The sequence below is a fragment of the Rana temporaria genome, chromosome 4 (genome assembly GCF_905171775.1).
Source record: "Rana temporaria chromosome 4, aRanTem1.1, whole genome shotgun sequence".
Lineage (NCBI taxonomy): Eukaryota > Metazoa > Chordata > Amphibia > Anura > Ranidae > Rana > Rana temporaria.
Window position 1 is genome coordinate 358,043,473 of NC_053492.1, and position 27,388 is coordinate 358,070,860.

At 43.5% G+C, this 27,388-nt stretch overlaps 1 protein-coding gene across 1 annotated transcript in view; it reads left to right on the top strand.

The window, feature by feature from the left end:
* The window catches only part of GRM1 (glutamate metabotropic receptor 1), a 442,426-nt gene that overhangs the window by 342,235 nt on the left and 72,803 nt on the right, over positions 1 to 27,388 (top strand). Inside the window, exon 3 of the mRNA XM_040350871.1 lies at positions 1,675 to 1,910. Within this exon, the coding sequence (XP_040206805.1) occupies positions 1,675 to 1,910 (236 nt within the window). The remainder of the gene's footprint in view (positions 1 to 1,674; positions 1,911 to 27,388) is intronic.

A 27,388-nucleotide genomic window follows, 5' to 3' on the forward strand; every position in this document is an offset into this window, starting at 1 on the left:
AATGAGAGTTTTTCATTGTCTGGGTTTAATGGGACTTTAGAGATTACCAAACTCAGTTATTTTTACTTCCAGCTGTTCTTACTGGTTGCTTATGCCAGAGTTTTTGTGCTGACCTCACTTTCTTGCAGAGGGCAGAGGGCTGACAACTCTGTAAGGTCACTGCTTAAAATTGCAGGAGCATTGTTACCTTCTACCCCAGTGTCTCCTCTAAGGACTATGGAACGGCATAGCCATGACAGCAATTCCTCCGCTGTTTGTTGTCACTGTGGAAGAAGCACCGACAATGCCTACATCTTTTGAGCACTCAGACTGTGGGCCAGATTCATGAACAATGGTGCAGATTTGCACCGGCGTGGTGCATCATTTTTAGACTACACCGGTCCAGCGCGGAGAGGCAGTTAGGTGATTCAAGAAACTTTTTTTGTCTACGATGCCCCAGCGGGGCGGATTTTAGACGGCGTAAGGCGGGGTAAGGCCAACTGGGAGTCACCCTATGCTAATGAAGTGCCGACCATGGCGCAGGGGTCACGCCGGGGAGCATCTTAGACCGCACATGCTCAGTGACATCCAGGGGTAAATGCCCCAATCTGCACATGCTCAGAACTGCGCCCCGGCATGATCCCTGAGCTACGCCGACCCACTACCAAAGCCCAGTCCATGAACCGGCCCAGACTTCCGCCCTGCAGATGCAAATGTACTGAAGCTTTTTTTTTTCTAAGCTAGGTCGTTTGCATTGTGGTGGGGCAGTTATGGCTGATGAGGAATCCTCAGGTGGGCGGATGACCAATTTCAGCCCAGAGGAGAGGGCTGTCATTATTGAGGGCCTCTCCCAACATGGGGACCGCCTCTATGTGTTGTCCAGCAAGTGTTGTTGCTCAGTTCTTTTGTAACGCTGCTGCTTTAGCTGCTCTCCAGCTGACCTCTGCAAGTTTGGTGCAAAGTTACCCCTGCTTTTATGAGGTGTAACTTTGCACCGGAAATTTCAGCTCCGCTCACCGGGAGTAGCCTGCGCCGGTCAAGCTTAAGTTGATGAATCGGCCCAAAAACCTCATTTGCATATTTAAAACACAAAAAACATGGCCGCGCCAGATCCGACCAGCGTAAATCTGCGCCAACGCCGCGCCGGCGTGGAAAGGTTACACCGAGGCGATGAGGTCTATTTGGAGGCGTAATCTGGTTCTCTGGGTAAGGCGCAGCGATCCGCCGGCGCAAATCTGCACGCCGTGCATCTACCAAAAAAACGGTGTAAGTGCTTCATGAATCTGGCCCTGTGTGTTTATTTCCCATATATTTAAATGGAAGAACCTAACAAGTTTGTAGTAGTATTCAGCAGACTATCAGTGAACTTCAGAGTTATTGTAAAGATTTTAATAAGTAAAAATTATTCTGCCTGACTGGTGCACCCTCTGCCTCTGCATTTTTTGTGTGCGGATTATCCAGTGGGATGGAAGCAGTCCACACCAACAACACTGTATGAAGTTTACTTTAAATCTTGTATTATATTTTTTGGACGCGATAAATACTCCCACTAATAGAAATACTGACCAATTATTCACTTTCTGTAATAAATTCTGCATTACATTAACCATACAACTGTGTCAGCTTACAGCTTTTTTGACTTATGTATTTGGTCTTTACGTATTTATGAAGTGTTTTTGTTTATATTTCTTTTAGTGATGGCTGGGCAGACAGAGATGAAGTTATAGATGGCTATGAAGCTGAAGCCAGTGGTGGAATTACTATGAAGCTTCGTTCACCAGAGGTGAAGTCCTTTGATGAGTATTTTCTGAATCTGCGCTTGGATAATAATTCTCGAAATCCGTGGTTTAGTGAGTTTTGGCAATATCGATTCCAGTGTCGTATTCCAGGGCACCCACAAGAGAATACTAATTTTAAAAAGATTTGTAAAGGTAACATTATTGATAGTTTGATCTTTAACCTCTTGTTTAACATTTTATTGCAGCTATATAAAAAAATGCCTGTTGCTATACTCTTAAAACCTTAAGTATTATGTTATTCATATAGAAGAAGTGGTGATAGGGTGGGGAAAATGTATTGAGAAAGAAGATACGAATTGAATGAGCTAATGTCTACTAAAAACTATATGTGTCTGTTATTTATCAATGGGGCTATGCAATTTTTATATGATATATGTTTTTTTCTGTGTTCAGTTTACATACATGTATTCAAAATTTGGTAGTGTGTTCAGCCCAGGGCACACTATATAATAAATCCAACCTATGAAGCATTAAAATTGTAAAGTCAGACTCTGGCCTCACCAAAATTCCTAGTCCTTGCCAGTAAATGGATTATACTAGAATAATGTGTTATATAGTAGTGTTACTAATTACTAATTCTGCATATTACAATCTCACCATACAATCCTGGTACATCGTACAATCAACTTTAGATTACAAAAGAAATACATGAAATGTAATATAAGGACCTACCTAAACAATCAAATCTATCTGTAATACATAGTTGTTGGTAAATCCAAAGAATATTGTAACGTCATTGTCAATGTGTGAACTTTAGAGCGATTAATGTATGAGTCTGTAGAGAAGGTGAGGTTTCTCTGTTGAAATACTGCAAAATTAAAGGACCCTCAAGGTAATGTCTAACACGAAATCGTATTGATCAAAAAAGTTCAAAAGAAAACAAACTTAATTGAATTATTGAAAATAAATGGAGTGGGAGCCATCGGTAAATGCATAATCAGAACTGAGAATAAAAAAAACATCAGTGACAGGACAGTGTACACAGCTTCCTGTAATCGGAAGCTGTGATCACTGTCATGTCACACATAGCCCCCCCACAGTTAGAACACATCCCTAGACACACTTAAACCTAGTGGTTAACCCCTTCACTGCCAGTGTAATTTTCACATTAATCAGTGAATTTTTTAGCACTGATCGCTGTAAAAATGACAATGGTCCCAAAAATGTGTCAAAAGTGTCCGTTGTGTCCGCCATAATGTTGCAGTCACGATAAAAATAGCTGATCGCCACCATTACTAGTAAAAAATAAATATATATATTAATAAAAATGCCATAAAACTATTCCCTATTTTGCAGACTGTCATGGACATGCAATAATGTCTGGCAGCTTACCTTCTCCTTCATGTGTCCATTAGAGGCCTGACTCTCTTTCTGGCTGCCTTTTATCACCTCTCCTGGGGCTCCACCCCAGGCCATCACAGGAACTCTATATTAAACTAGTGCACTGCAGGTAGGGTTTCCACCTCATCCCTTTAAAACCAAACACATATTAATTACACAGGTTCTGTGGCTAATTAAGGTGGTAATTAGACTCATTTGGTGCCTTACCTGCATTAAATTAGCCTCATAACCTGTGTTATTCATATGTGTTAGGTTTTAAAGGGATGAGGTGGCAACCCTAACTGCAGGTGTGCTTTGCTGTTCAACTTTGTTTGTTAGCTTGTGTTCCTGTTTGCAGTGTGCTACGTTAACCTTTCTGTGTACCGATTTTGGCTTGTCTCTGACTACTCCTGTTTGCCGGTTACCCTGACCTTTGGCCGGTCCCTTGGTTACCCTCGTCTGCCTGTTGCCCCGACCCTGGCTTACCCATCACTATCCCTTGTGTCCTGAGTGGCTGCTTCCCCTCTCTCCCTACAGAGCGTGACCTGGGGGACTCCAGGGGCCGCGACCTGGGTTTAGTTGCAGCGAAGGCCATCCTCGCCGCTAGAGGCTCTGGTGAACACCTGCTGGACCTTAGACTCCGCATCCTGGGGAATCTTGGGCTCGCGTTTCCTGTCCATCCGCAGCAGTCTGCTATTGGGTTCACTACCTTGCGGTGCACCCCTGTCTCCAACAGGTGACCTGACAGTTTGAACAGCCATGAACCCAGCCGACGTACCACTCCCGCAGTCGATCCATTACAGGGCATAGTTCGCAGACTCGAGACTCAAGAAGCTAATCAGACTCAGGTGATGCGATTCCTACAGGATCTGGCTTCCCGCTTTGAACAGCTTCAGACCTCGTTGGGAACCCCCGAATACGCAACCCCAAGTACAACCAGTGGCTGCGCCTGTCGCACCAGTCGCAGAGTCGCATTCAGTAAAACTACCATCTCCAATACGTTTTTCTGGAGACTCCAAGGCCTGCAGGGGTTTTCTTTGCCAATGCACCATTAATTTTGAGCTTCAGCCTCAAAACTTCCTGTCTGATCGGGCAAAGGTAGCCTATATTATTTCCCTCCTTTCCGGTGAAGCCTTAGCCTGGGCTGCCCCCCTATTGGAGAAGAATGATCCGGTAGTTTCCAGCCTTTCCAATTTCTTGAAGCTCATTCGTAACATCTTCAAGGAGCCGGCTCAGGTTTCTTCAGTGGCTAGTGCTCTTTTACGTCTCTGCCAAGAATCCCGTTCAGTGGGACAATATGCTCTTCAGTTCCGTATCCTCTCTGCTGAATTGAGCTGGAACAATGAGGCCCTGGTCGCTACCTTTTTACAAGGCCTCTCTGACCGAGTGAAAGACGAATTAGCGGGAAGAACCATCCCTGGATGGTGGACGATGTCATCTCCTTATGCAACCAGATCGATATTCGTTTTCAGGAGAGGTCCATAGAAAAAAGACACCAACACTCCCTAGGCCCTAGCCAGTCTGAGCTCCCCTCACTTCATCCCATGGAGCATCCTCTGCCTGCTGAGGAACCTATGCAGCTGGACCGGACCAGACTAACCCCCGAAGAATAGGATAGAGTTCAAACATTCAATGACGTTTGCGGATTTGATGGGTGCATAGGACCTTATAAGACCTTGTCTCATGCCCTTAAGGATTGTTACAATACAATTTTTTTTATATATATAATAAGATCGAAAATAAAATTAACCAGATAATATAGAAAGGTAACTGGAGTCCCGGGGGGAGGGGTAGGAGGGGGGCGGGAAGGGGACGGGGGGAAGGGATACAATAATTAAGGAAGAAAAGTTTAAAGCTCTGTATAAGCAAACAAAATACATACTGGTTCTCTGTTATATATGGAGCTTTATAAAGCATAAATTATATATTAAAAAAAATAAAAAAAAAATAAAGTACCCACAAATGATGCAAAGCCTAGATAGAGACATAACAAGCAATTTGATTGTGAGCAAGTCTCGTGGTCGGTGGAGTCTGAAATGGGGGGAAAAAAAACCAGAAGAACAAGCTAGGCGCAGAACTCTGAGCTTGTGCCTCTATTGTGGAGGCAAGGGCCATTTTCGTGACTCCTGCTCGATTCGCCCAGGAAACGCTTGGGTCTAATACATTTAGAAGGTGGAGTATTGGACCCAGAAACATCACCTTCCCGTCTTCTTCTTCCGGTGTCCCTTCATGTAAGCACTTCTCCCCAATCGACCCTTGCATATCTGGATTCCGGGGCTGCCGGCAACTTTATGGACTGGAGAACTGCTTCTTCTATGAAGCTCACCCCTCACTACGCCGTTGGTAGTCTCGGCAATTGATGGCACTGTTCTCCCAGGGGGCCCTATTCGCTTCCAGACACTACCTATTAGGATGTCGGTAGGGATTGTCCACCAGGAGTGGATATCCTGTCTCATCCTACCCAAAGCCTCTACCCCTATTGTATTGGGCCTTCCTTGGCTACAGCTCCACTCTCCCCATGTGGACTGGGTCTCTGGGCAGATCCTGGCTTGGGGTCCCTCATGTTTCTCGTCATGTCTTTCCAAGGTGATCCCCAAGGAGAGACTTCCGGTTGCTACCACATCGGTATCTTCTGATCTTCCCACTGGATACAGCGATTACCATAATGTGTTCTGTAAGAAATCAGCTGAGGTGCTTCATCCCCACAGGTCTTTTGACTGTGCCATTGACCTTGTTCCCGAAGCAACTCTGCCCAGGGGTCGTACCTACCCTTTGTCCATCCCAGAGACCCAGGCCATGTCTGAGTATGTCGCTGAGAATCTTGAGAGAGGTTTCATCCGGAAATCCTCATCGCCTGCAGGAGCAGGGTTCTTTTTTGTTGCCAAGAAGGATGATACCTTGAGACCCTGCATCGATTATCAAGGTTTAAATGCTGTTACTATTAAAAATCGATACCCCTTACCCTTAATATCTGAGCTATTCGATAGGTTGAAGAGTGCCTCCATTTTCACCAAGTTGGATCTCAGAGGGGCGTACAACCTCATTAGAATACGAGAAGATGATAAATGGAAGACCGCGTTTAACACTCGAGACGGCCATTACGAATACCTGGTCATGCCTTTTGGGTTGTATAATGCCCCAGCCGTGTTTCAAAACGTTGTCAATTAAATCTTCAGGGACCTGCTGTACCAGTTTGTTGTCATCTATCTGGATGACATTCTTATCTTTTCGGAAAATCTGCGTGTCCACAGAAACCATGTCCGCACTGTACTCCAGCGCCTTAGAGAGAATAATCTCTATGCCAAGCTGGAGAAATGTTCCTTTGAATGTTCTGATGTCCTATTTCTGGGATGCTTTGTTTCAAGTTTGGGTCTTCGTATGCATCCTGGGAAGGTCTTAGCCATTACCAACTGGCCTCTTCCTGCTAGCCTCAAGGCCACACAGCACTTTCTTGGCTTCACAAATTATTATAGGCAGTTCATAAGGAATTAGTCTTCCATTGCCGCGCCTATTATCGATTTGACCAAGAAGGGTGCTAATGCCAAAGACTTTCTCCCCAAAGCTGTCTCTGCGTTTCACGATCTGAAACAGGCCTTTGTCTCTGGACCTCTCTTGAGGAGACCAAATCCTGGGGATGCATTCTTTATTGAAGTGGACACTTCTTCAGTGGGGGTGGGAGCGGTGCTTCTTCAACTCTTTGAGAAGAGACGTCAACCATGTGCGTTCTTTTCCCCAAAAAATTCCCAGGCAGAGAGAAATTATGCCATCGCGACCGGGAACTTCTCGCAATCAAATTGGCGCAAGAAGAGTGGCGTCATCTTTTGGAGGGTTCCCCTCACTCCATAACAATCTTCACCGATCACAAGAATTTACAGTACCTACAGAATGCTAAACGTCTGAATCCCAGACAGGCCAGGTGGAGTCTCTTCTTTTCCCATTTTAATTTCACGATTACGTACAAACCTGGTTCCTGCAATGGTCGGGCTGATACGCTCTCTAGGTCCTTTGACACTTTGGACGAGGAGTCCACTCCTGAACCTGAGCCGATCATCCCAAGAGCTAAGATCCTTCATTGGGGACATGATTCCAAGGTGGCGGGCCACGCTGGATTCCTCCATTCCTTCTTACTCATCAGTCGTCACTACTGGTGGCCTAATCTCCGCTCGGAGGTCAAAGACTATGGCCCCATACACACAAGAGGATTTATCCGCGGATACGGTCCAGCGGACCGTATCCGCGGATAAATCCTCTCGAGGATTTGCGCGGATTTCCATGCGATGGAGTGTACTCACCATCGAATCGAAATCTGCGCTGAAATCCTCTGGCGATGACGTGTCGCGCCGTCGCCGCGATTATGACGCTGCGACGTGCGCGACGCTGTCATTTAAGGAATTCCACGCATGCGTCGAATCATTACGACGCATGCCGGGGATCCCTTCGGACGGATGGATCCGGTGATTCTGTACAGACCAGCGGATTCATCCATTGGGATGGATTCCAGCGGATAGATTTGATAGCATGTCATCAAATATTTATCCGCTGGAAATCCATCCCAGGGGATAAATATCCGCGGAAACAGATCCGCTGGAGTGTACACACCATAGGATCTATCCGCTGAAACCCATTCGCTGGGATTTTTCACCGGATGGATTCTATCGTGTGTATGGGGCCTATGTCAAGGCTTGTCATGTCTGTGCTCAGTCTAAATCCTCCACACAAGCTCCTGCTGGTCTCCTCATGCCCTTACCCATTCCCAAGGAGCCCTGGACTCATATTGTCATGGATTTTATCAAAGATCTCCCACTGTCTGATGGTAATACGGTCATTTGGGTGGTAGTCGATCAGTTCTCCACCCTTCCTGGTCTTCCTTCTGCTCCTGCCTTGGTTCCCATTTTTATTCGAGAAATTTTCCGCCTCCATGGGGTTCCTTCTCATATTGTTTCCGACAGGGGTGTTCAATTTACGTCTCGCTTCTGGAGAGCCATTTGCAAATCCCTCAATATTGCCTTGGATTTTTCCTCTTCTTACCATCCTCAATCCAATGGGCAAGAAGAAACACAATGCAGCGCCTTCTAAGCGTAGCAAGTAAGTTTAATGTAGAGAAAATGGTTGAAACATATAAAAAACCTACTCACATTCCAGATGTAGGTAAAAGCATGGAAATATAGGGTGTATCATCCGCGGGACTCCCGGAGACAACGATGTGTCCTCGTGCAGACATATGGAGCTGTCCTTGCTAGTATACAGCGGCGGCGGCAGGAACCAAAAGCCCTCGGAACTGTCGTGAAGGGATCCGGTCTCCACTGTGTGCTGCGTGTTGGACGTCACTTCTGAGCGCGGGAGGTGCGCACGTTCGAGACTTTCAAGTCTCTTCATCAGGCTTAGCTCATATAGACAAGTGACATGATGCACGTGTACAGAATGCACATAATACTCTATGTGATAATGCTCAAAAGAAACACTGTCGAGAAGGGATTAGACAAGTACAGTGTAGCCCGCCACTTTAAGGAGCATCATGACCAGTCTCCCGAGGGACTTCGTGTATGGGTCCTTGAAGCCATATCCAGATTTCTCCCCTCAGCTGAACGCTATAAGCGCTTATGCGAGAGGGAGAATTACTGGATATATACCCTCGATAGTCTTTCACCTGGTGGCTTAAACGAGGGTATAGAGATCAATATTTTATTATGAACATGTCTTCCTTTATTTCAAGACATCTGGTTGAGATAACAATCCTTTTAATATAGTATATGTATGTGTGTCTAGATACGCATATATGTATATCTATATTTTTCTCTAGAGTAGTTTTCAAAATACTCTACATATCATAATACATTTTTATACAGTCACTTATCTTATAACATGTCATCTTTTAGAATATTGCCTATTATGGTATTGTCTAATTTGAGATTTTTGATGACGTCAACATCATAGTCTCTCTTAGCCATTTTAATATTTTAATATTTTTATCAAAAAATTGTAATATTTTAAATTATTAACCAATCTGATTTATATTATGGTTATGTAGCGATAATAATATTACCAGCTCATTTGAGCATTATCGCATAGAGTATTATGTGCATTCTGTACACGTACATCATGTCACTTGTCTATATGAGGTTAATATAGTAGGTTTATAATGAAATGATACCCATATCAGGGTGCCTCGCATGCAGCAATTGTGTGTATCCCTTTTATCTTTTCCTATCTAAAACCCTTTATGCATGGCTATAGAGCTTCTTTTTTTATTATATTGCTCTATCACAATATTATTAATAATTTTTGTTAAATATGGTTCTTCACCAACATATTTTGTATTGTTCCTGTTTTTTTACGTGTTAGTCTAGTGGGCGGCATCTTCTGTTCCACAATTAGGATTCTGCCAATAAGAATACAATGGGCGGGCCGACTAATGGCTATATTGCCCTTCAGTAAAATGGCCACCGCTAAGCCTGATGAAGAGACTTGAAAGTCTCGAACGCGCGCACCTCCCGCGCCCGGAAGTGACGTCCAACACGCAGCACACAGTGGAGACCTGATCCCTTCTCGACAGTTCCGAGGGCTTTTGGTTCCTGCCGCCGCCGCTGTATACTAGCAAGGACAGCTCCATATGTCTGCACAAGGACACATCGTTGTCTCCGGGAGTCCCGCGGATGATACACCCTATATTTCCATGCTTTTACCTACATCTGGAATGTGAGTAGGTTTTTTATATGTTTCAACCATTTTCTCTACATTAAACTTACTTGCTACGCTTAGAAGGCGCTGCATTGTGTTTCTTCTTGTCCTTCTACAGATTGCTTCATCTGCTAACTGGCTGCCATCAAAGCAAAGCATTACTAATATAGTGCTATGGACATTATTGAATTGGACTAGTGTATTTCCATAGACCATTTCATTGAACTTTTTTTTATCCCATCCCCTTTCCATTTCCCCCCCCCCCCCCCTCCCCTATTCCAGGTATTGTTCATGTAGATATTTATAGGGAGTGCGCTCAATTATCGTGTTTTTTGTCAATCCAATGGGCAGACAGAGAGGGTTAATCAGGAGTTAGAGGTTTTTTTTCACACCTTAGTCTCCGCTCATCATGACGATTGGTCCTCTATACTTTCGTGGGCGGAATTTTCTCATAACAATCATGTAAATACCAGTTCGCAAAGAACACCCTTTTTCTCAGTTTATGGAAGACATCCTCAACTTTGGCTTCAGCTCAGGAGTCCTTCAATTCTATCTGGAGTGACGTTCATGATTTCCTCCGGGCAGCTGTCGACAAATTCTTCGGGTTTGCTGACTGCCGCAGGCGTAAAACGCCTTCTCTTCAGCCAGGGGACAAAGTCTGGCTCTCCACCAGGAACATCAAGCTCCGAGTTCCTTCTCTGAAGTTTTCTCCAAGATTCATTGGTCCATACACTATAACTTCTGAACTTAATCCTGTTTGTTTCAAACTCCAGATTCCCAAAAGCCTCAAAATCGCTAACTCCTTCCATGTTGCCCTTCTGAAGCCTTTAGTCCTCAATAAGTTCTCTCGTCTTCTCCCTACCATGGCGCCGGTCTGTGAGGATAATCAGGAATACGAGGTCAGTCAAGTTCTGGATCCCCGACTCTGTAGAGGCGCTCTTCAGTACCTTGTTCATTGCAAAGGGTTTGGCCCTGAGAAGAAGTCTTGGGTCTCTGCATTTGAGGTCTTTGCACCTCGTCTGTTAAAAAAGTTTCATCTGAAGTTTCCCTCTAAACCCGGGCCCAGGCGGGGAAGGGGGAGGCCTCGTAAGAGGGAGGGTACTGTCATGGACATGCAATAATGTCTGGCAGGTTACCTTCTCCTCCATTTGTCCATTAGAGGCCTCACTCTCTTTCTGGCTGCTTTTTATCACCTCTCCTCCCTGTATGCCTCCACCCCAGGCCATCACAGGAACTCTATATTAACAAGTGCACTGCAGGTCTGCTTTGCTGTTCAACTTTGTTTGTTAGCTTTTGTGACTCTCTGCAGTGTGCTACGTTAACCACCCGGACCAATATGCAGGTAAAGGACCAGGCCCTTTTTGCGATTTGGCACTGCGTCGCTTTAACTGTCAGCTGATCAGCGATTTTTTTAATTACTGCGACATTATGGCGGCTATAAAAATGCATTGTTTACTGTGAAAATGACAATTGCAGTTTGGGAGTTAACCACTAGGGGGCGCTGAAGGGGTTAAGTGTGACCTCATATGTGTTTCTAACTGTAGGGGGGCGGGGCTGGACGTGTGACGTCATTGATCGCCTTTCCCTATATCAGGGAACAGACGATCAATGACAGTGCCATTGTGAAGAATGGGAAAGGCTGGGCACTTAAAGGGGAGGTACAGGTACGTGCTTGTGCCCAGCCATGCCATTCTGCCGACGTATATCGGGGTTAGGCGGTCCTTAAGTGGTTAACCTTTCTGTGTACCGATTTTGGCTCGTCTCTGACTACTCCTGTTTGCCAGGTTCCCCTGACCTTTGGCCTGTCCCTTGGTTACCCTTGTCTTCCTGTTGCCCCGACCTTGGCTTATCCATCACTATCCCTTGTGTCCTGAGTGGCTTCCCCTCTCTCCCTATGGAGCGTGACCTGGGGGACTCCAGGGGCCGCGACCTGAGTTCAGTTGCAGCGAAGGTCATCCTCACCACTAGAGGCTCTGGTGAACACCTGCTGGACCTTAGACTCTGCTCCCTGGGGAATCTTGGGCTCACGTTTTCTGTCCATCCGCAGCAGTCTGCTATTGGGTTCACTACCTTGCGGTGCACCCCTGTCTCTAACAGACGCTATAACAGACGCTATAACTTTTGCACAAACCGATCAATAAATGTTTATTGCGTTTTTTTTTACCAAAAAATATGTAGAAGAATATGTATCGGCCTAAATTGAGGGGAAAAATGTTTTATATATTTTTGGGGGATATTTATTATAGCAAAAAGTAAAAGATATTGATTTTTTTTCAAAATTGTCGCTCTATTTTTGTTTATAGCGCAAAAAAATAAAACCACAGAGGTGATCAAATACCACCAAAAGAAAGCTCTATTTGTGGTAAAAAAAAGGACGTCGATTTTGTTTGGGAGCCACATCGCACGAATGCGCAATTGTCAGTTAAAGCGACGCAGTGCCAAATCGGAAAAAGTGGCCTGGTCTTTGACCAGCAAAATGGTCCTGGGCTTAAGTGGTTAAATTGTTTTTAAGTTGTTCTATGTAATAGGGGACATGTAACAAATATAAAGTGCATGCTATCCCAATTTGGCTGCAAAAGTGGTAATACACTTTAAGTGTGAATTTACTTGAAACGGGGTTAATGGGGTGCATGGGAAAGAATAGTTTTTTTTTGCAACTCTAACATAAATGATCAATCTCCCAACCAATTGACAGGGTAAAGAGTGGGGTAGAGAGAGTGAGAGGAGAGAGATAAAGCAAGGAGTAGTGAGAGGAGCGAGAGAAGGGGAGAGAGAGGAAAATGGAGTGGGAGTAAAAGAAATGAAGGAGTGGATTGAAAAGGGTTAAGGGGTCCAGGCTTACCAACAAGAAGATGACTAGAAGCAAAAACCTGAGTATGACATGAAGTCTGTATTCCAACTAGTCATAGATGAGAAGCATTGTATTCCACCACTTTCTCAGCTAAGGTCTGCTCATCAAACGCATACGTAAGTCACTCCCACAAATGTAAATATGTGATGTATCGCCACGATCATTAGAGCGAGAGCAACAATTTAGCAAAAGACCTCCTCTGAACCTTTAAACTGGTAATCGATAAAAATGTTTAAACGTCACCTATGTAGATTTTTAAGTACTGTAGTTTGTCACCATTGTGCGTTCAATTTTAAAGCGTAACATGTTTGACTCAGTTAACTCGGTGTAACATCATCTTTCACAACATGCAAAAGAATTGGCTAACTTTACTGAATTAATTTTTTTTAACTAAAACATTTTTTTTTCTCCAAAAACATTGCGTTTGAAAGACTGCTGCGCAAATATCAGGTGACGTAAAATTTTGCATAGTCCGCTTATGTTATTCTCTGATTATACTAATTTTAACTTGTAAACAACAAGTGTTAAAAATAGGCTTGAAGTGGTTAAACTAAAATTCAGCTTTCAGGCTGGGTTCACACTGATACTACACGACATTCATACAACTTTCATCCTACTTTGCTCTGCGACATCAGTCCTACATTGATCCTACATTGGTCCTACATCCATCCAACTTTCATGAACAGGATACTACTTTGATCCAACTTTGTGATAGTCTGACTTGTCCTTTGACCAATCAAAACAATCCCAGTGTGATATAAATTCCTTTTACTGCAGCTGTAATCACAATGTCGGATGTCAAAAGTCGGATGGTAAGGACAAGGATCCTACTTTGGTCCGATTTCAGTAATATTCAATGGGCTGAAGTAGGATCAAAGTTGGACCAAAGTAGTACAGGGAGCATTTTCAAAGACGGACCGACTTGTGTCGGACCAGTTAAGATGGCTCCCATAGGGAAACATTGATTTTCACACGTCATGCGACATGAGCTCCCAATGTCGGAGCGTTTTTCGGACAAGTGTGAACCCGGCCTCAAGCTTGCTTTAGAGCCGGTTCAAACTGGGGCGACCTGTCAGGCGACTCAGCCGCCTGATAAGTCGCGGTCCACAGTAGTCAATGGAACCGTTCTAATAGGAGCAACGCAAGTCGCTCCGACTTAGAAAAAGGTTCCTGTACGACTTTGGGGGCGACTCGGGGCGACTTGCATTGACTTCAATACTGAAGTCATTTTGCAAGTTTCCTCTCAAGTCGCCTTGAGATCGCCTTGCCGAATCTTCCCTAAAGTCGTGCCGCCTGTGTGTGAACCGGCTCTTAGTATTTGTATTTAGTTGTACCTGAAGAAGCTGCTGCTGACAGCACCTCTGCAACATTGATCAGGACCAGGACTCATGCTGATGGCAGGTTCAAGCAGCTAGGTATATACCCTTTAGGTAAAGCCTCTATGACACCTGATGTATGAACTAGCTCCTGGTTAAAGGATTAAAATAGCATTAAAATTCCCAAATTATATTTATTAAGGATTAGATGTTGATGACAAACTGGGTGTAATACTCCGGTCCTTTACAGTGGTCATGAAAAAGTATAGGCAGTTAGACAAATAAAAGGTGTAAGAAACATATCATTACTGTTATAAAGATATAAACAGGTTCCAATTACAGAAAGTTATAAGGAGGATAATGAAACTGTACTGTCAAAAAAGTGCTCTAACACAGACATACACATGAATTCAAATTGACTTTCTAGAATGTACACTCTACTTCAAGTATCTAACAAAGCCATAATTCATCTATTTACTCATTCACACAGTTAAATATAGCAAGGTTATCAATCAGTAGAATGTTCTAATGGATGTTGTATTATTCAATCAAGGTTCATAGTCATAATGGAGTCTAAACTTTCTCAGAACAAACAGCCGTGGATGCTTTGTCCTCTCTCATAATCATGGGACTGTACTCTCTTTCTACTTTATCCCACATAAACCTCTCTCCAGTTAAACTATATTCGCATTTAAACAAATGAAGGCTTAAGCTGGTCGTACAGTTGCACCAATTTCCGCTAATTCTTGTGAATCAGCTGCAATTCGAGCCATGGATAGCCTTTCCAACACCCACAGCCAAAAAGTGACTACAGCAAATCAGCCATCTGTCAGAATACAATAACCAGAAGTGACTATTTATGGCCAGCTTAACCACTACAATACCAGGTACTTTCGCCCCTTCCTGCCCAGGACAATTTTCAGGTTTCAGTGCTGTCACACTTTGAATTTTCTTCCCACAAATAGAGCTTTCTTCTGGTGGTATTTGATCACCACTGGGGTTATTCTTTTTTGCTAAAAAAACAAAAAAAATCGGAAAAAAAAAAGTTTTTCTTTGTTTTGGTTATAAAATGTTGTTTTCTCCTTCACTGACGGGCAATGATGAGGTGACACTGATGGGCACTGATAAGGTGGCACTGATGGGCACTGATGAGGAGGCACTGATATGTAGAATTGATGGGCACTGATAGGCAGCACTGATATGCAGCACTGATGGGCACCAATAGGCAGCACTGATATGCAGCACTGATGGGCACTGATAGGCGGCACTGATGGGCACTGACAGAAGGTACTAATGGGTACTGACAAGCGGCTGTGATGGGCACTGACAGTCGGCTGTGATGAGCACTGACAGGCGGCTGTGATGAGCACTGATTGGAACTGATTGGCGGTACTGATTGGCACTGACAGGTGACACTGATGTGCAGCACTGATGATGAGGTAATGATGTGGTTCTGACAGGTGTTACTGTAGGGCACTGATTGTCACTGTGATGGGCACTGATTGTCACTGTGGTGGGCACTAATTGGCACTGATATGGATACTGATTGGCACTGTGATGGGCACCTACAGCTGTTTCTGATGGGACACTGACTGGCAGCTGATGGGCACCTTTTTGGCAGCTGTGGTGGCACATGTGATGGGGCTGTGCTGATAATCAATGTGCTGATTATCAGCACATACCCCCCCCCCCCCAGACAGGAAGAGCCACAGATCGTCTCTTTCTGTTAGCACGAACCAAGGAATGCTGGTTACCGGCACTTCCTGGTTCACACAATGATCAGCTGTGATTGGTCACGGCTGATCACGGGGGGAGGAAGCCTCGCCAGAGGCTTCTTATCACGATCGGAGATGCGGCATGTCAGACTGACATGCCACACTCACAATCACCAATCACGAGCACGTGTTGACATGTTATCCTGCTAGACGTCATATGACGCCCAGTCAGGATAACAGTACCACTTCCCGGCCGTCAATCTGGGAAGTTGGTAAAGAGGAGGTCCAGCCTGGGTGAAAAAAATTAAAAGTCAGCAGCTACAAATACTGTGGCTGCTGACTTTTAATATAAGGGCACTTAACTGTCCAGGGAGCCTGCGATTTCGTCACCCTGCGCAATCTTTGGATCAACTCCTGGGTGCTGCCGCCACCATTCCTGTTAAGGGAACCCAGTAGTTTCCTACTACACATGCGTGAAGCATGCTGCGCTTTCTAACTGGCCCAGCAGTGGGGGAAGGAGGGGGCCTGAACGTCCAAGAGGGGGCCATGGCCCGTCTCTGGAAGTGGGGAAGGAGACCTTTCAAAAACAGGTCCCTCTTCCCCCCCATCCCCCTGAAAGGTAGCAAATGTGGCACCAGAGGGAGGGAGGAAGCATATAAACGAGAATTCAACTTTTCGGTGGAACTCCACTTTAAGCTAAGTTTCCCTGAAATTTAGAAAGCCCTTGTAATAGAAGCTAGATGATGCATGAGGCAACAATGATCCCCCCAGGATCATAAGCTCCTTTAGATCAGAGTCCCATTTTACATTAGAGTCCTAGTTAGATCAGAGTTCCCTCTTGTATCAGAGTGTCTCCTAAATTAGGAGTCCCCTCTTATATCATATTCCCCCTACATAGGTGCCCCCCTTAGCATAGAGTGTGGCAGCTGGATGGGAGCAGCTTTGCACAAAGGAAGTTCCATCCCCATATACATTTTGGGGGCCCATTTTATTGAATGCTAGAATGCTGGGGACCCTAGCAACCAATGATGGAAATGATGACAACAGCAATGGAGGGAACCTCTGTTGGATGGGGAGGGGGGATATCAGAGACCACAGGCAGCTCTTGCTGACAGGAATACTCAATTTGTGTAGTGTGTGAGAGCATAATGAGTCCCATCTCCCTTGAGCCCCATGTGCTCAGTGCACACTGTACACATTGAGGATACACTACCATCACAGTCTCGTAAAGCTGGACACCACTATAGGAGTTGTGAATTTGTTTAAGCAATCAAAAACTGCTTATATCAGTGAGCTGCCTGACCACATTGCTCAGATTTATATGGGATGAAGGGCTATGTGCACTGGGTCCCCTGGATGATTATTTAAGAGTTAAAAATTCTAGTGATACTTCTTCCTTAATATCTCTAGATAAGCAATTCATAGAAAAAGTAAAGAAATTTACAAAAAACTGAAGGTATTAAGTACATACACCACAGTATTGAAAGTAAAAGGTATAAAACTTACAGAAAAGGCATTTCTCTGGCTTCAGAGGTTGGCTCGAACTCACAGATCATACCCCCCATCATTGATGGAACTCATAACCAAGATCTGATTGCAGATCTCCATTTTTATGCCTTAAAAATCAAAGTGAGTTGCACTCTCTCAGACTATACAGACTATACAAACGGATGCCATGGGCTGGTCATAGCATCTTACCCAATTAGGACATGTAGGACAGGTAGTTAATCAAGTTGAAAAAAGACACAAGTCCATCTAGTTCAACCAATAAAAAATGCAATCCCATATACACAATCCTTCACCACAGTTGATCCAGAGGAAGGCGAAAAACCCCAGCAAATCATGTTCCAAAAATTCCTTCCTGATCCCCTGAGAGGCAATTGAATTTTCCCTGGATCAACTTTACCTATTAATGTCAGTACCCAGTTATAGTATGTACATTTGGGAAATAAGCTGGGCCTTTTTTAAAGAAATCTACTGAGCTGGCCAGAACCACCTCTGGATGGAGTCTATTCCACATTTTCACAGGTATTATTGTAAAGAAACCTTTCCGTATTTGGAGATGAACTCTTTTTTACTCTAGACGTGACCTCTTGTCCTCTGTGATGTCCTTTAAAGTGAATAACTCAACACCAAGTTCACTATATGGACCACTTATGTATTTGTACATGTTGATCATATCCCTCCCTAATCTCCTCTTCACAAGAAAGAATAAATTCAGTTCCTCTAATCTTTCTTCATAGCTGAACTCCTCCATACCTCTTATTAGTTTGGTTGCCCTTCTCTGCACTTTCTCTAGTTCCCCAATTTCCTTTTTGAGAAATGGTGCCCAAAACTGAACTGCCTTTTCCAGACGAGGTGATTGATCTTTACAAGCCTGTAAACGTTACCTTACATATTGGCTGTGTGCAGGGAGCTGTGTCTAACGCTTTTGTAATATCCAAGTATACCACGTCCACAGCCACCCGTCTGTTCAAGGTTTGTTGGACAGCTTCTGTTTATAGTTACTTGGTAAAGACATTGATCCCTGTTTAAATATGGGCACCACATTGGCCCTACGCCAATCCAGGGGTACCACTCCAGTCATTAACGAGTCCCTAAAAATTTGAAACAACATCTGCTCCAAGTGCTTTATCCACCTTTATTCTGTCTAAAAATGTCTGGTCCATATCACTTTTGAGCCATTGTGTAACATGGCTATTATGGACATGAGCTCTCCCATGCTCCTTTGTATAAACAGAGCTGTCCCCAGTCACCCACTCTAGATTATTTTGCAAAGGACCTACATGCTCAGACCTGACCTTTTTACTATTAATATATTTGAATAATTTTTGGAGGTTTGTCTTACTATCTTTTGCAATCTGCCATTCATTTTGAATTTTTGCATCCTTTATTTCCTTTTTACATATTCTGTTATATTCTTCGTAGCATTTAAACGATCATAGTGTTCCTTAATTTTTATATTTTTTAAGTTATTTTATTATTACTTATAGACAATTTTTTATTTTGGCTTTGAGCCACACGTTTTATTTTTAGCCTTTTAAACTTATTGGCCATGGGAATATACTTTGCAGTGAGTTTGCATACAGTCTTTTTGAAGAATTCTCATTTCTGTTCTATGTCCATTAATGCCAATCAATATTTTCTCCCAGTCTTAGTCTTGGAGAGCAGCCTTAAAAAGTTTGCGCTCTTATAGCTGGATTCAGAGAGAGCGCCACATCTTTAAGGCGGCATAGCGTATCGTATTTACGCTACGCCACCGTAAATTAGATCGGCAAGTACTGTATTCACAAAGTACTTGCCTCCTAACTTACGGCGGCGTAGCGTAAATGTGGCCGGCGTAAGCGCGCCTAATTCAAATGAGGATGGGGGGACGTGTTTTATGTAAATGATTGGTGACCCGACGTGATTGATGTTTTTTACGAACGGCGCATGCGCCGTCTGTGTACATATCCCAGTGTGCATTGCTCCAAAGTACGCCGCAAGGACGTATTGGTTTTGACGTGAACGTAAATGACGTACAGCCCCATTAACGGACGACTTACGCAAACGGCGTATATTTTTCAAATTTCGACGCGGGAACGACGGCCATACTTAACATTGACTAGGCCAGCTAGGGGGCAGCTTTATCTTTACGCGGCGTAACTCTTACGGAAATGGCGTATCTTTACTGCGCCGGGCGCACGTACGTTCGTGAATCGGCGTATCTAGTCATTTACATATTCTACGCCGAACTCAACGGAAGCGCCACCTAGCGGCCAACGAAAGAATTGCACCCTAAGATACGACGGCGCAGGTCGTCGTATCTTAGATAGGTTTAAGTGTATCTCAGTTTGAGAATACACTTAAACTTACGACGGCGCAGATTCCGAGTTACGTCGGCGTATCTCTCTGAATCCAGCTATTAAAGATACGTTTTTTAATCTTTCTCGTATATGTGTTTGTTACTTACAGCTAACATTTAATCAAATCATGTTATGGTCACTGCTACCCAGATGTTCTTTTATATAAATATTGATAATAAGCTCTACATGGTTTGAGATTACCAGGTCCAGCAGAACGTCATTCTTAGACTGGACCATACAATTGTTTATACTTTTTTGCCCTTCAACTGTCCCAGCCGTGCCAATACTCCAGTGAATTTCCAGGTAGTTAAAATCCCCTATTATTATCACTGTCCCAGCCCTTGCAGCCCTTTCCATCTGTGCAAGGAGCTGAGTCTCCACCTCCTCATTAACACTGGGAGGTCTATAACAAACTCCAATGATAACGCACACCGATGTACAATTTCACACATAATGCTTCAGACTCCTCACACTCTCCATAAACTAAGTCCTCTTTCACACTCACTTTGAGATCACTTCTCACATAGAGACAGTCTCCACCACCCCTCCGTTTTACTCTGTCTTTCCAAAAGAGAGCACAGCCAAGAATAGTAATAGCCCAGTCATGAGAAGAGTGAAGCCAAGATTCAGCAATACCAATTAGATCATAGCTCTCCTCATGCAAGAGAGCTTCCAACCCACCTATTTTCTTGGCAGACTTCTGGCATTGGTGAACAAAACTTTAATTAATTGTCACATTTTGCAAACGTATGTTGCATATTTTTTATTTTAGTACAAATAGTACCATTTCCAATGGTTGTTTGTAACATAGGAACCTTCATATTATCTGCCATAGCCCTCCCCTCATATTTCCCCATTCCACCCCATTCCTCATCCCACCCACCAATAGGATCAAAATCTTCAAACACTCATAGCTGTGTTGAGTTAATGATTGATCCAAATTTAGAAAAATGGTCTTGGCTGTTGTTCTGCTATGCGTAGACACCAAAAATGGACATAAATATTAGTACCAACTTAAAAAGACCACAATATAAATAATTCTCGCATATTTTACAATAAAGATAGCATATTTGGAGTTTAACATCTTGCCTCTGGGCAGCCAGGCTTGTACACAAAGATTTATAATTGTGCACTGTACAGTGTGGGAGTTATGGATTATGAAACTTTTCATAATTTTCTGCATTCACATACAAACATTTGTCTAGGTTAGAACTTTATATCTAGCCTGAGCTCATTTGAAATGCAGACGCATTGACTGGTGTCCAGTAAGGAACACACAGTATCTAAATGACCCTCACTGTGAAGAACACACATTAGGCATTTGGCCTTCCTTCAACAATGTATTGTTAAAATCATGGTATAATTGCCATTGCTATAGTTACACTCTTGAAAGTAAGTATTAGTCTTAAAACTTTACAAGCTAACTTTTATAAGGTAAACAGCACAGAGGCATAATGCAGTAACTTATAGCCAACCAGAGTCCTTCTGTAAGTAATGTGACCTCAGTGAACTGAAATCGAATTGTCTGCTATGGTTTACTGCACACTGCACATCATTTTTGTCTGATAGAGCTCTATGAATAATCACAGCACAGGACCTTCTTTAATAATTAGTCTTTCTCAAAGCTGCCAGAGAGAGGTGCCTAGACCTCACAATGCATATCTTCTGAATGTGCACAGAGCTCAAACATTGCTTATTACAGGTATTATCTGCACAAGACTGTAGCTTGGGTATTTATTTAATGGGAGATGTCAAAAAATTATATTACCAGTTTTGGTTTATCTTTCATGTATGGTTGGTTAATAAGAACTTTTCAAATATACAGTACATGATTACTGCAAAAGAGCACAGCACATAGAGCAGTAATTGCTACAAAGAGAGCTGCTGCTGTATTTGAAATACATTGTAATATGAACTGAGCCATATCCAATTAGTTGTTTGAAATGTAGTGATCCATAACACCCCATGCATTCTTGATTTATAAAAATGTTCCTGTGCATCAGTTTAATGCTCAAACATTTTTATATGCTTGCTATTCTCATATGCTAATACATTTAAAAATTAAACTTTTGTTGAGGGAAAAAAACAACAGCCATTTTCTATGTCAATTGTATACACTGCAAAGATTTTAGCAAAATTTAGTGCATAATAATGCATCCGGCTTAAAAAAACTCTTACTATAAACAAAAAGTAAAAAATCACCAAGTTGCAACTTTACTATTATTTAAAGTTGTCTCCATTATGTTTGTCAAAGCCCTTTCAGTTATATAATAAATACTTTGTGATTTTGACAATCCACAGGCCATCTTTCAACATTGTGACAATAAAATTTTACTCGCAGTGAATTCATTCCATTTTCGCCTTGTGAATCTGTGTTCTTATGTATGGTGAGGTGAAGGGTTATCAGCATTGCCACTGCTGATACCTCTCACTGCCAATAGGCACTGCCCCTGGACAGGGCCATCTTAATGCAAGGGCACTCCTGGGCACTGCCCAGTGGCCCCAGGTACATGGGGGCCCCACAATAATCTTGCATTACATCATACTTGCCAACTGCCCCGGATTTGCTGGGACAGTCATGCTTTTTACTTTTTTTTTTTTTTTTTGCTTTTACTAAACTGTCCCGATATGGTCGTGTCCAGGAACATATTCTCTGCCCTCCTGATCCCAGTAATGCTCCCTCCTGCCCCCCCTGTACTGTGCCCAACTGCATTACCCCCTGTACTGTGCCCTTTGTGTTGACTAGTCTTTTATCTATAGAATGCTTTCCTTTTGTAAAATCGATTTTATTGAAAGTACTAATAAATATATGTTTAATTCTATCAACTATTTATACTTTATTTCTTGAAAGTAGGTGTGTAAATTGGGGCAAGCTGGTAGGGGCACCAGTGCATTACATTGCCCAGGGGCCCATGATGCTATTAAGATGGCCCTGCCCCTGGATGAATCACATCTAAAGGACGTGATGAAGGTTGTCCTCTTGGGTCCAGCTTTCCGACTCTGCCAGAGAGGAAACCTTGGCAGCTCCTGTTATGAGTTTACGGGGATATGAAAAATATTTCTTCATTTATCTGGAGGACAGGTTAAAAAATGCGGGATGGCTTTTACAGGGGGAGAAAAAGGACATAAGGCCATGAGGCCTCATTCACATGGGTGCTTAGGCCCATTTGCTGAGAGTGTTTTTTTTTACAGGGCATCTAAACTGAAGGTGCTATGTTCAGGCAGCCCAATTAAGTCTATTAGGACACAGTGGCTGCATGGACACAGCAATCCATCTGTGTGAATGAGGCCTAATACTGGAAAAGTTATTAGAGGAAGCAAGTATTCAATCACATGAGCAGAAAATTGCTTTTTGAGAGCGAAGCATTTTTTTAAAATTTTGTCAGTTAAAAAAAAAAGAGATGGAAGGGTAATAAGTACAAGCAATCATGTTTCCAATATCATTTTTAGTTGAAATCTGGTTATCCTTTAGAATTTTTCACCTAAAACAGAACATTTACACATGTAACAATTCCCTAAGACAGTTAGGCATTAATCTTCAACGTCTGCCAATGAGGGTATTGCCGCCTTTGTCCCTTTTGTACAGAGGCACCTACAGATGTTTACTTGACAGGGCATGTCTTTACAATAGGTTATTTCACCAAGGTTAGTTTCAAATGTTATTTGCCAAAACAATTTTTATTATCAGCTTTGTCATTTTTTGCTTCTTATTGGCTCTGATTGCTGAATCTCTCAGTAGTTATAGCTTAGTGAACTGAGCCTAATGCTTTTTAAACAGAAGCAATAATCACAGCATGGGAGGATTGGACTAGTGGGAAGGGGGGAATTTGCCACCTGAGCAAATACAAAAGATGTGTTGCTCAAAACAAGACCTGCAGTCAGGGTGTGCTGCTGGGTGTTACACAGCTACATGCTCCCTTTTCATATCTGTAATTACAGTGCATGGAAAAGAAAAGCCTTAAAGCACTAACTTCCTTTGCAGCTAAGGCCCCGTACACACGATAGAATCCATCCGCTGAAAAATCCCAGCAAATGGGTTTCAGTGGATAGATCCTATGGTGTGTACACTCCAGCGGATCTGTTTCCGCGGATATTTATCCCCTGGGATGGATTCCAGCAGATCGAATATTTGCTGACATGCCAAACAAATCCATCTGCTGGAATCCATCCCAACGGATGGATCCGCTGGTCTGTATAGACTCACCGGATCCATCCGTCCGAAGGGATCCCCCGCATGCGTCGTAATGATTAGACGCATGCGTGGAATTCCTTATATGACAGCGTCGCGCACGTCGCAGCGTCATAATCGCGGCGACGGCGCGACACGTCAACGCCAGAGGATTTCGGCGCGGATTTCAATGCGATGGTGTGTACACTCCATCGCATGAAAATCCGCCGAAATCCTCGAGAGGATTTATCCGCGGAAACGGTCCGCTGGACCGTATTCCCGGATAAATTCTCTCGTGTGTATGGGGCCTAAGAGTTGTCAAGTGATCAAAATTCAGAGAGCTCCAGAAGAAGCTAATCCTAAATGACGTCCTTCTGCCAGGTTCTGTGCCACATTAAACCATGTATTGTAAACCTTGCGACTTCCACAGTTGACTAAACCTATCTATCACTTTTGGAGTATAACGCACTTTGCATGGTACATTTTTTTTTTAGCACACAGGAAACCAATTTAAACATAAACACAGTCAGTGGTATTTGTTCCTCAGGCCAACAGCTCCCAGTTCCCAGATATCTCTTGGAGGAGGGTCTATTTCAAGGAGGTCTATTTCATGCAGCTTGAAAAATTTCTTTGGTAAACTGTTATCATTACATATCTGATAAAATGTTAATTGAATAGCATTCTCTGTGCCACAACCACTGTATGGCAACACAAATCAAAGAACAGGGCTTCTCCAGCACTTGAAAAAGCCCTCACTCATGGTAGCTAAGGATAAGAGCATGTTCCCAAGTTAGGTTCACAAGGATTTCATAGACTCCTGTGTGAAGTTTGAAAACTATGGCCCGGATTCACAAAGCACTTGCGCCGATGTATCTCCAGATACACCGCGTAAGTGCAAATGTGCGCCGTCGTATCTGTGCGCCGGACCCACATACTAAGATACGCCTAAAAACAGGCTTCATCCCACCGACGTAACTTGCCTACGCTGGCGTAGAGTGGGGGAATATTTAGGCTGGACGCATTTGGCGCTTCCATTGATTTTCCATTCAAATATGCAAATGAGGGAGATACAGCAAATCACGAACGTACATGCGCCCAACGCAAGTGCGCGTAAGTTATACGTCCGTCGTAAAGTTATGCCCCATAAAGGAGGTGTAACTCGGCAGCATCCATGCGAAGGGCTGCACCAGGGAACACAAGCCGGCGTATTTTACGTAGTTTACGTTGGACGTGAATATGGCTGAGCGTAGGTTACGCTCACGCCGTAGGCAGTGATCCGACGTATCTTAGGGAGTAGTTCCGACGTGATTCTGAGCATGCGCACTGGGATGCGTCCACGGGACGGCGCATGCGCCGTTCGTTATACGTATCTGTCTGGCACTCGGCCCATCATTTGCATGGGGTCACGCTTCTTTTGCATGGCTCACGCCCACTTCCACCTACGCCGGCTTACGCCTAGGAAACCCAGCGCAGTTTTGGGAGCACTGGCTTTGTGAATTCAGTGCTCGCCTCTCTGCGCTGCGTCGGCGTAGCGTACAGGAGATACGCTACGGCGGCATAAATGTGCACCGCTGTCTGTGAATCCGGGCCTATGAATTTAAAATTGAATCCCATTGCAATACATAAGCAGCATGTAGAGAGATGGGGAGCAGAAGAAGAGCACTTTGTCATTTAAAGGGGGTGGCATGGGGAGTTGTGCAAATATTACAGAGATTTAATGCGCTTTTTTTTTGTTTTGCCCAGACATACACTTTAACTACCTTACAAAACCAACAAAAATGGAATTTGAGCAGGAATGCCAAGGAATTTATTATAAAATATTGAAATTAGAAACAGCCATTAGGTATCAGATATTTTGGAATAAAAAAGGTGTTTGTAAAGTCTCATTTTTTTAAAGTTAAAAATAACAAACATGTTATACTTGCCTGCCCTGTGCAGTGGATTTGCACAGAGCAGCCCAGATCCTACTTTTATTGGGTCCCTCTTTGGTGCTTCTGGCCCCTCCCTCCTGTTAAGTGCCCCCACAGCAAGCAGCTTGCTATCGGGGCACCTGAGCTGAGTCACAGCTCCGTGTGTCCATTCAGACACAGAGCCGTAGCCCAGCCCTCCCCCTTTCTCTTCTGATTGACGGACTTTGATAGCAACAGGAGCCAATGGCGCCTTTACAACCACTTTAAAGTGAGAGGGTGAGGTTCTGCCTTTGGAGGTAGTATTTTATGTTTTATGTTTTTTTCTTTTAAACAGTATTTACAGATTTACATTATTGCCATTATTTTACATTTTTTCCTGGTGAAGAATTATACAAGCAGGAGTAGGAAAGGGTAGAATCCTACAGCCCAAGGCTGCCTACCCTTCCTCAAATCTTTTTTTGGCAAATCAGAGAGGCAGCCTGTCCTAGACTGGTTTGTGGCTAGTATATACAAATATGTTACACATTTTATTATTTACCTATTTTAATGTATTTTTTTTCCTTATAAAAGAATTAAGAGACCACTGGGGACACCGCAGAGCAAAATTGCCCAGCAGTAGGACAATTTTAAATAGCAATGTTACACCCAAATTTACAACAGCGCAGGTAGGGGTTTTACTAAAAGAAGTAGAAGACTACAGATGGCACAGAAGTGTAGAACTGCCCATTGTATTTTATTTTATCTACTTAAAAAAGAAGGGGTGTTTGGTGAATGAGAGTGGTGTAATGTGAGGTGGTTTAGGTGCACACTGTTCTGGCACTGAAATAACTCCATATAATAGAAAAGAGTTGTTAAAGGGGTGTGTTCTTTCACCTAAATGCATAGGATGCATTCAGGTGAAAAAACTTCTGCCACTGAGCAGCCCCCTAGCCCCCCCCCCCCGTTTTACTCCCCTGAGCCCATTGGTTCCCACCCTCTCTGGCCGGCGTCTCTTCTCTTGATTGGATAGATTGATAGCAGTGCAGCCATTGGCTCCTGCTTCTGTCAATCAAATCCAATGACGCGGGTGCAGGGGGGCAGCTTTCTGTGTCTATGGATGCAAAAGCTAGACTCTGGAGCATGCCTGCATGGGTACCCGCAAGGAGAGCACTTCTCCTAGGTGGTTTCCAGATGCGGAGAGGAGATACTACCGCCGCCGGGGGACCCCAGAAGAGGAGGATCAGGGCCACACTGTGCAAAATGTTTTGCACAGTAGAGGTAAGTATGACATGTTTGTTATTTAAAAAAAAACACAAGGGTTTAGTAACCCTTTAAGGTGTCAAAAAATCAAGAAACTAGTTATCAATCAGTTGTTGCAAACAAGCAATGGTCCTTAAAAGGAATGTTGGGAGTAAAGATTTGTGCACACAGGTAGGGCACATAGCTTTAACAGATTATGACACTGATATAAAAGTCCTTGTTTGGGCACTTCCTGTATGGAAATATGAAGTGGTTTCCCTTTGGCTCCCCCACAATCCCCTGTCCAGACACTGGAAAACACACAGGCATAGATACATAAAGATTATAATTTGCTGAGGCCGATTTAGGTGAATTGCTAATTCTCTTTAAGGGTTTGGAACTGCAAAACCCTAGGTAAATGTGTTCAATTATTTCCTCTTCAAGTAAAATTTTACATGCACATAGATCAGGAGGGAAGTTACCCTGGCAACCAACAATTTCAGTGTATTCCAAAAGAGGTTTAAAGATTTTTGATTCAAGAGCATGATGGTAGTAATTGCAAATCTCTTTTGATTTAGCAGTTTAGAAT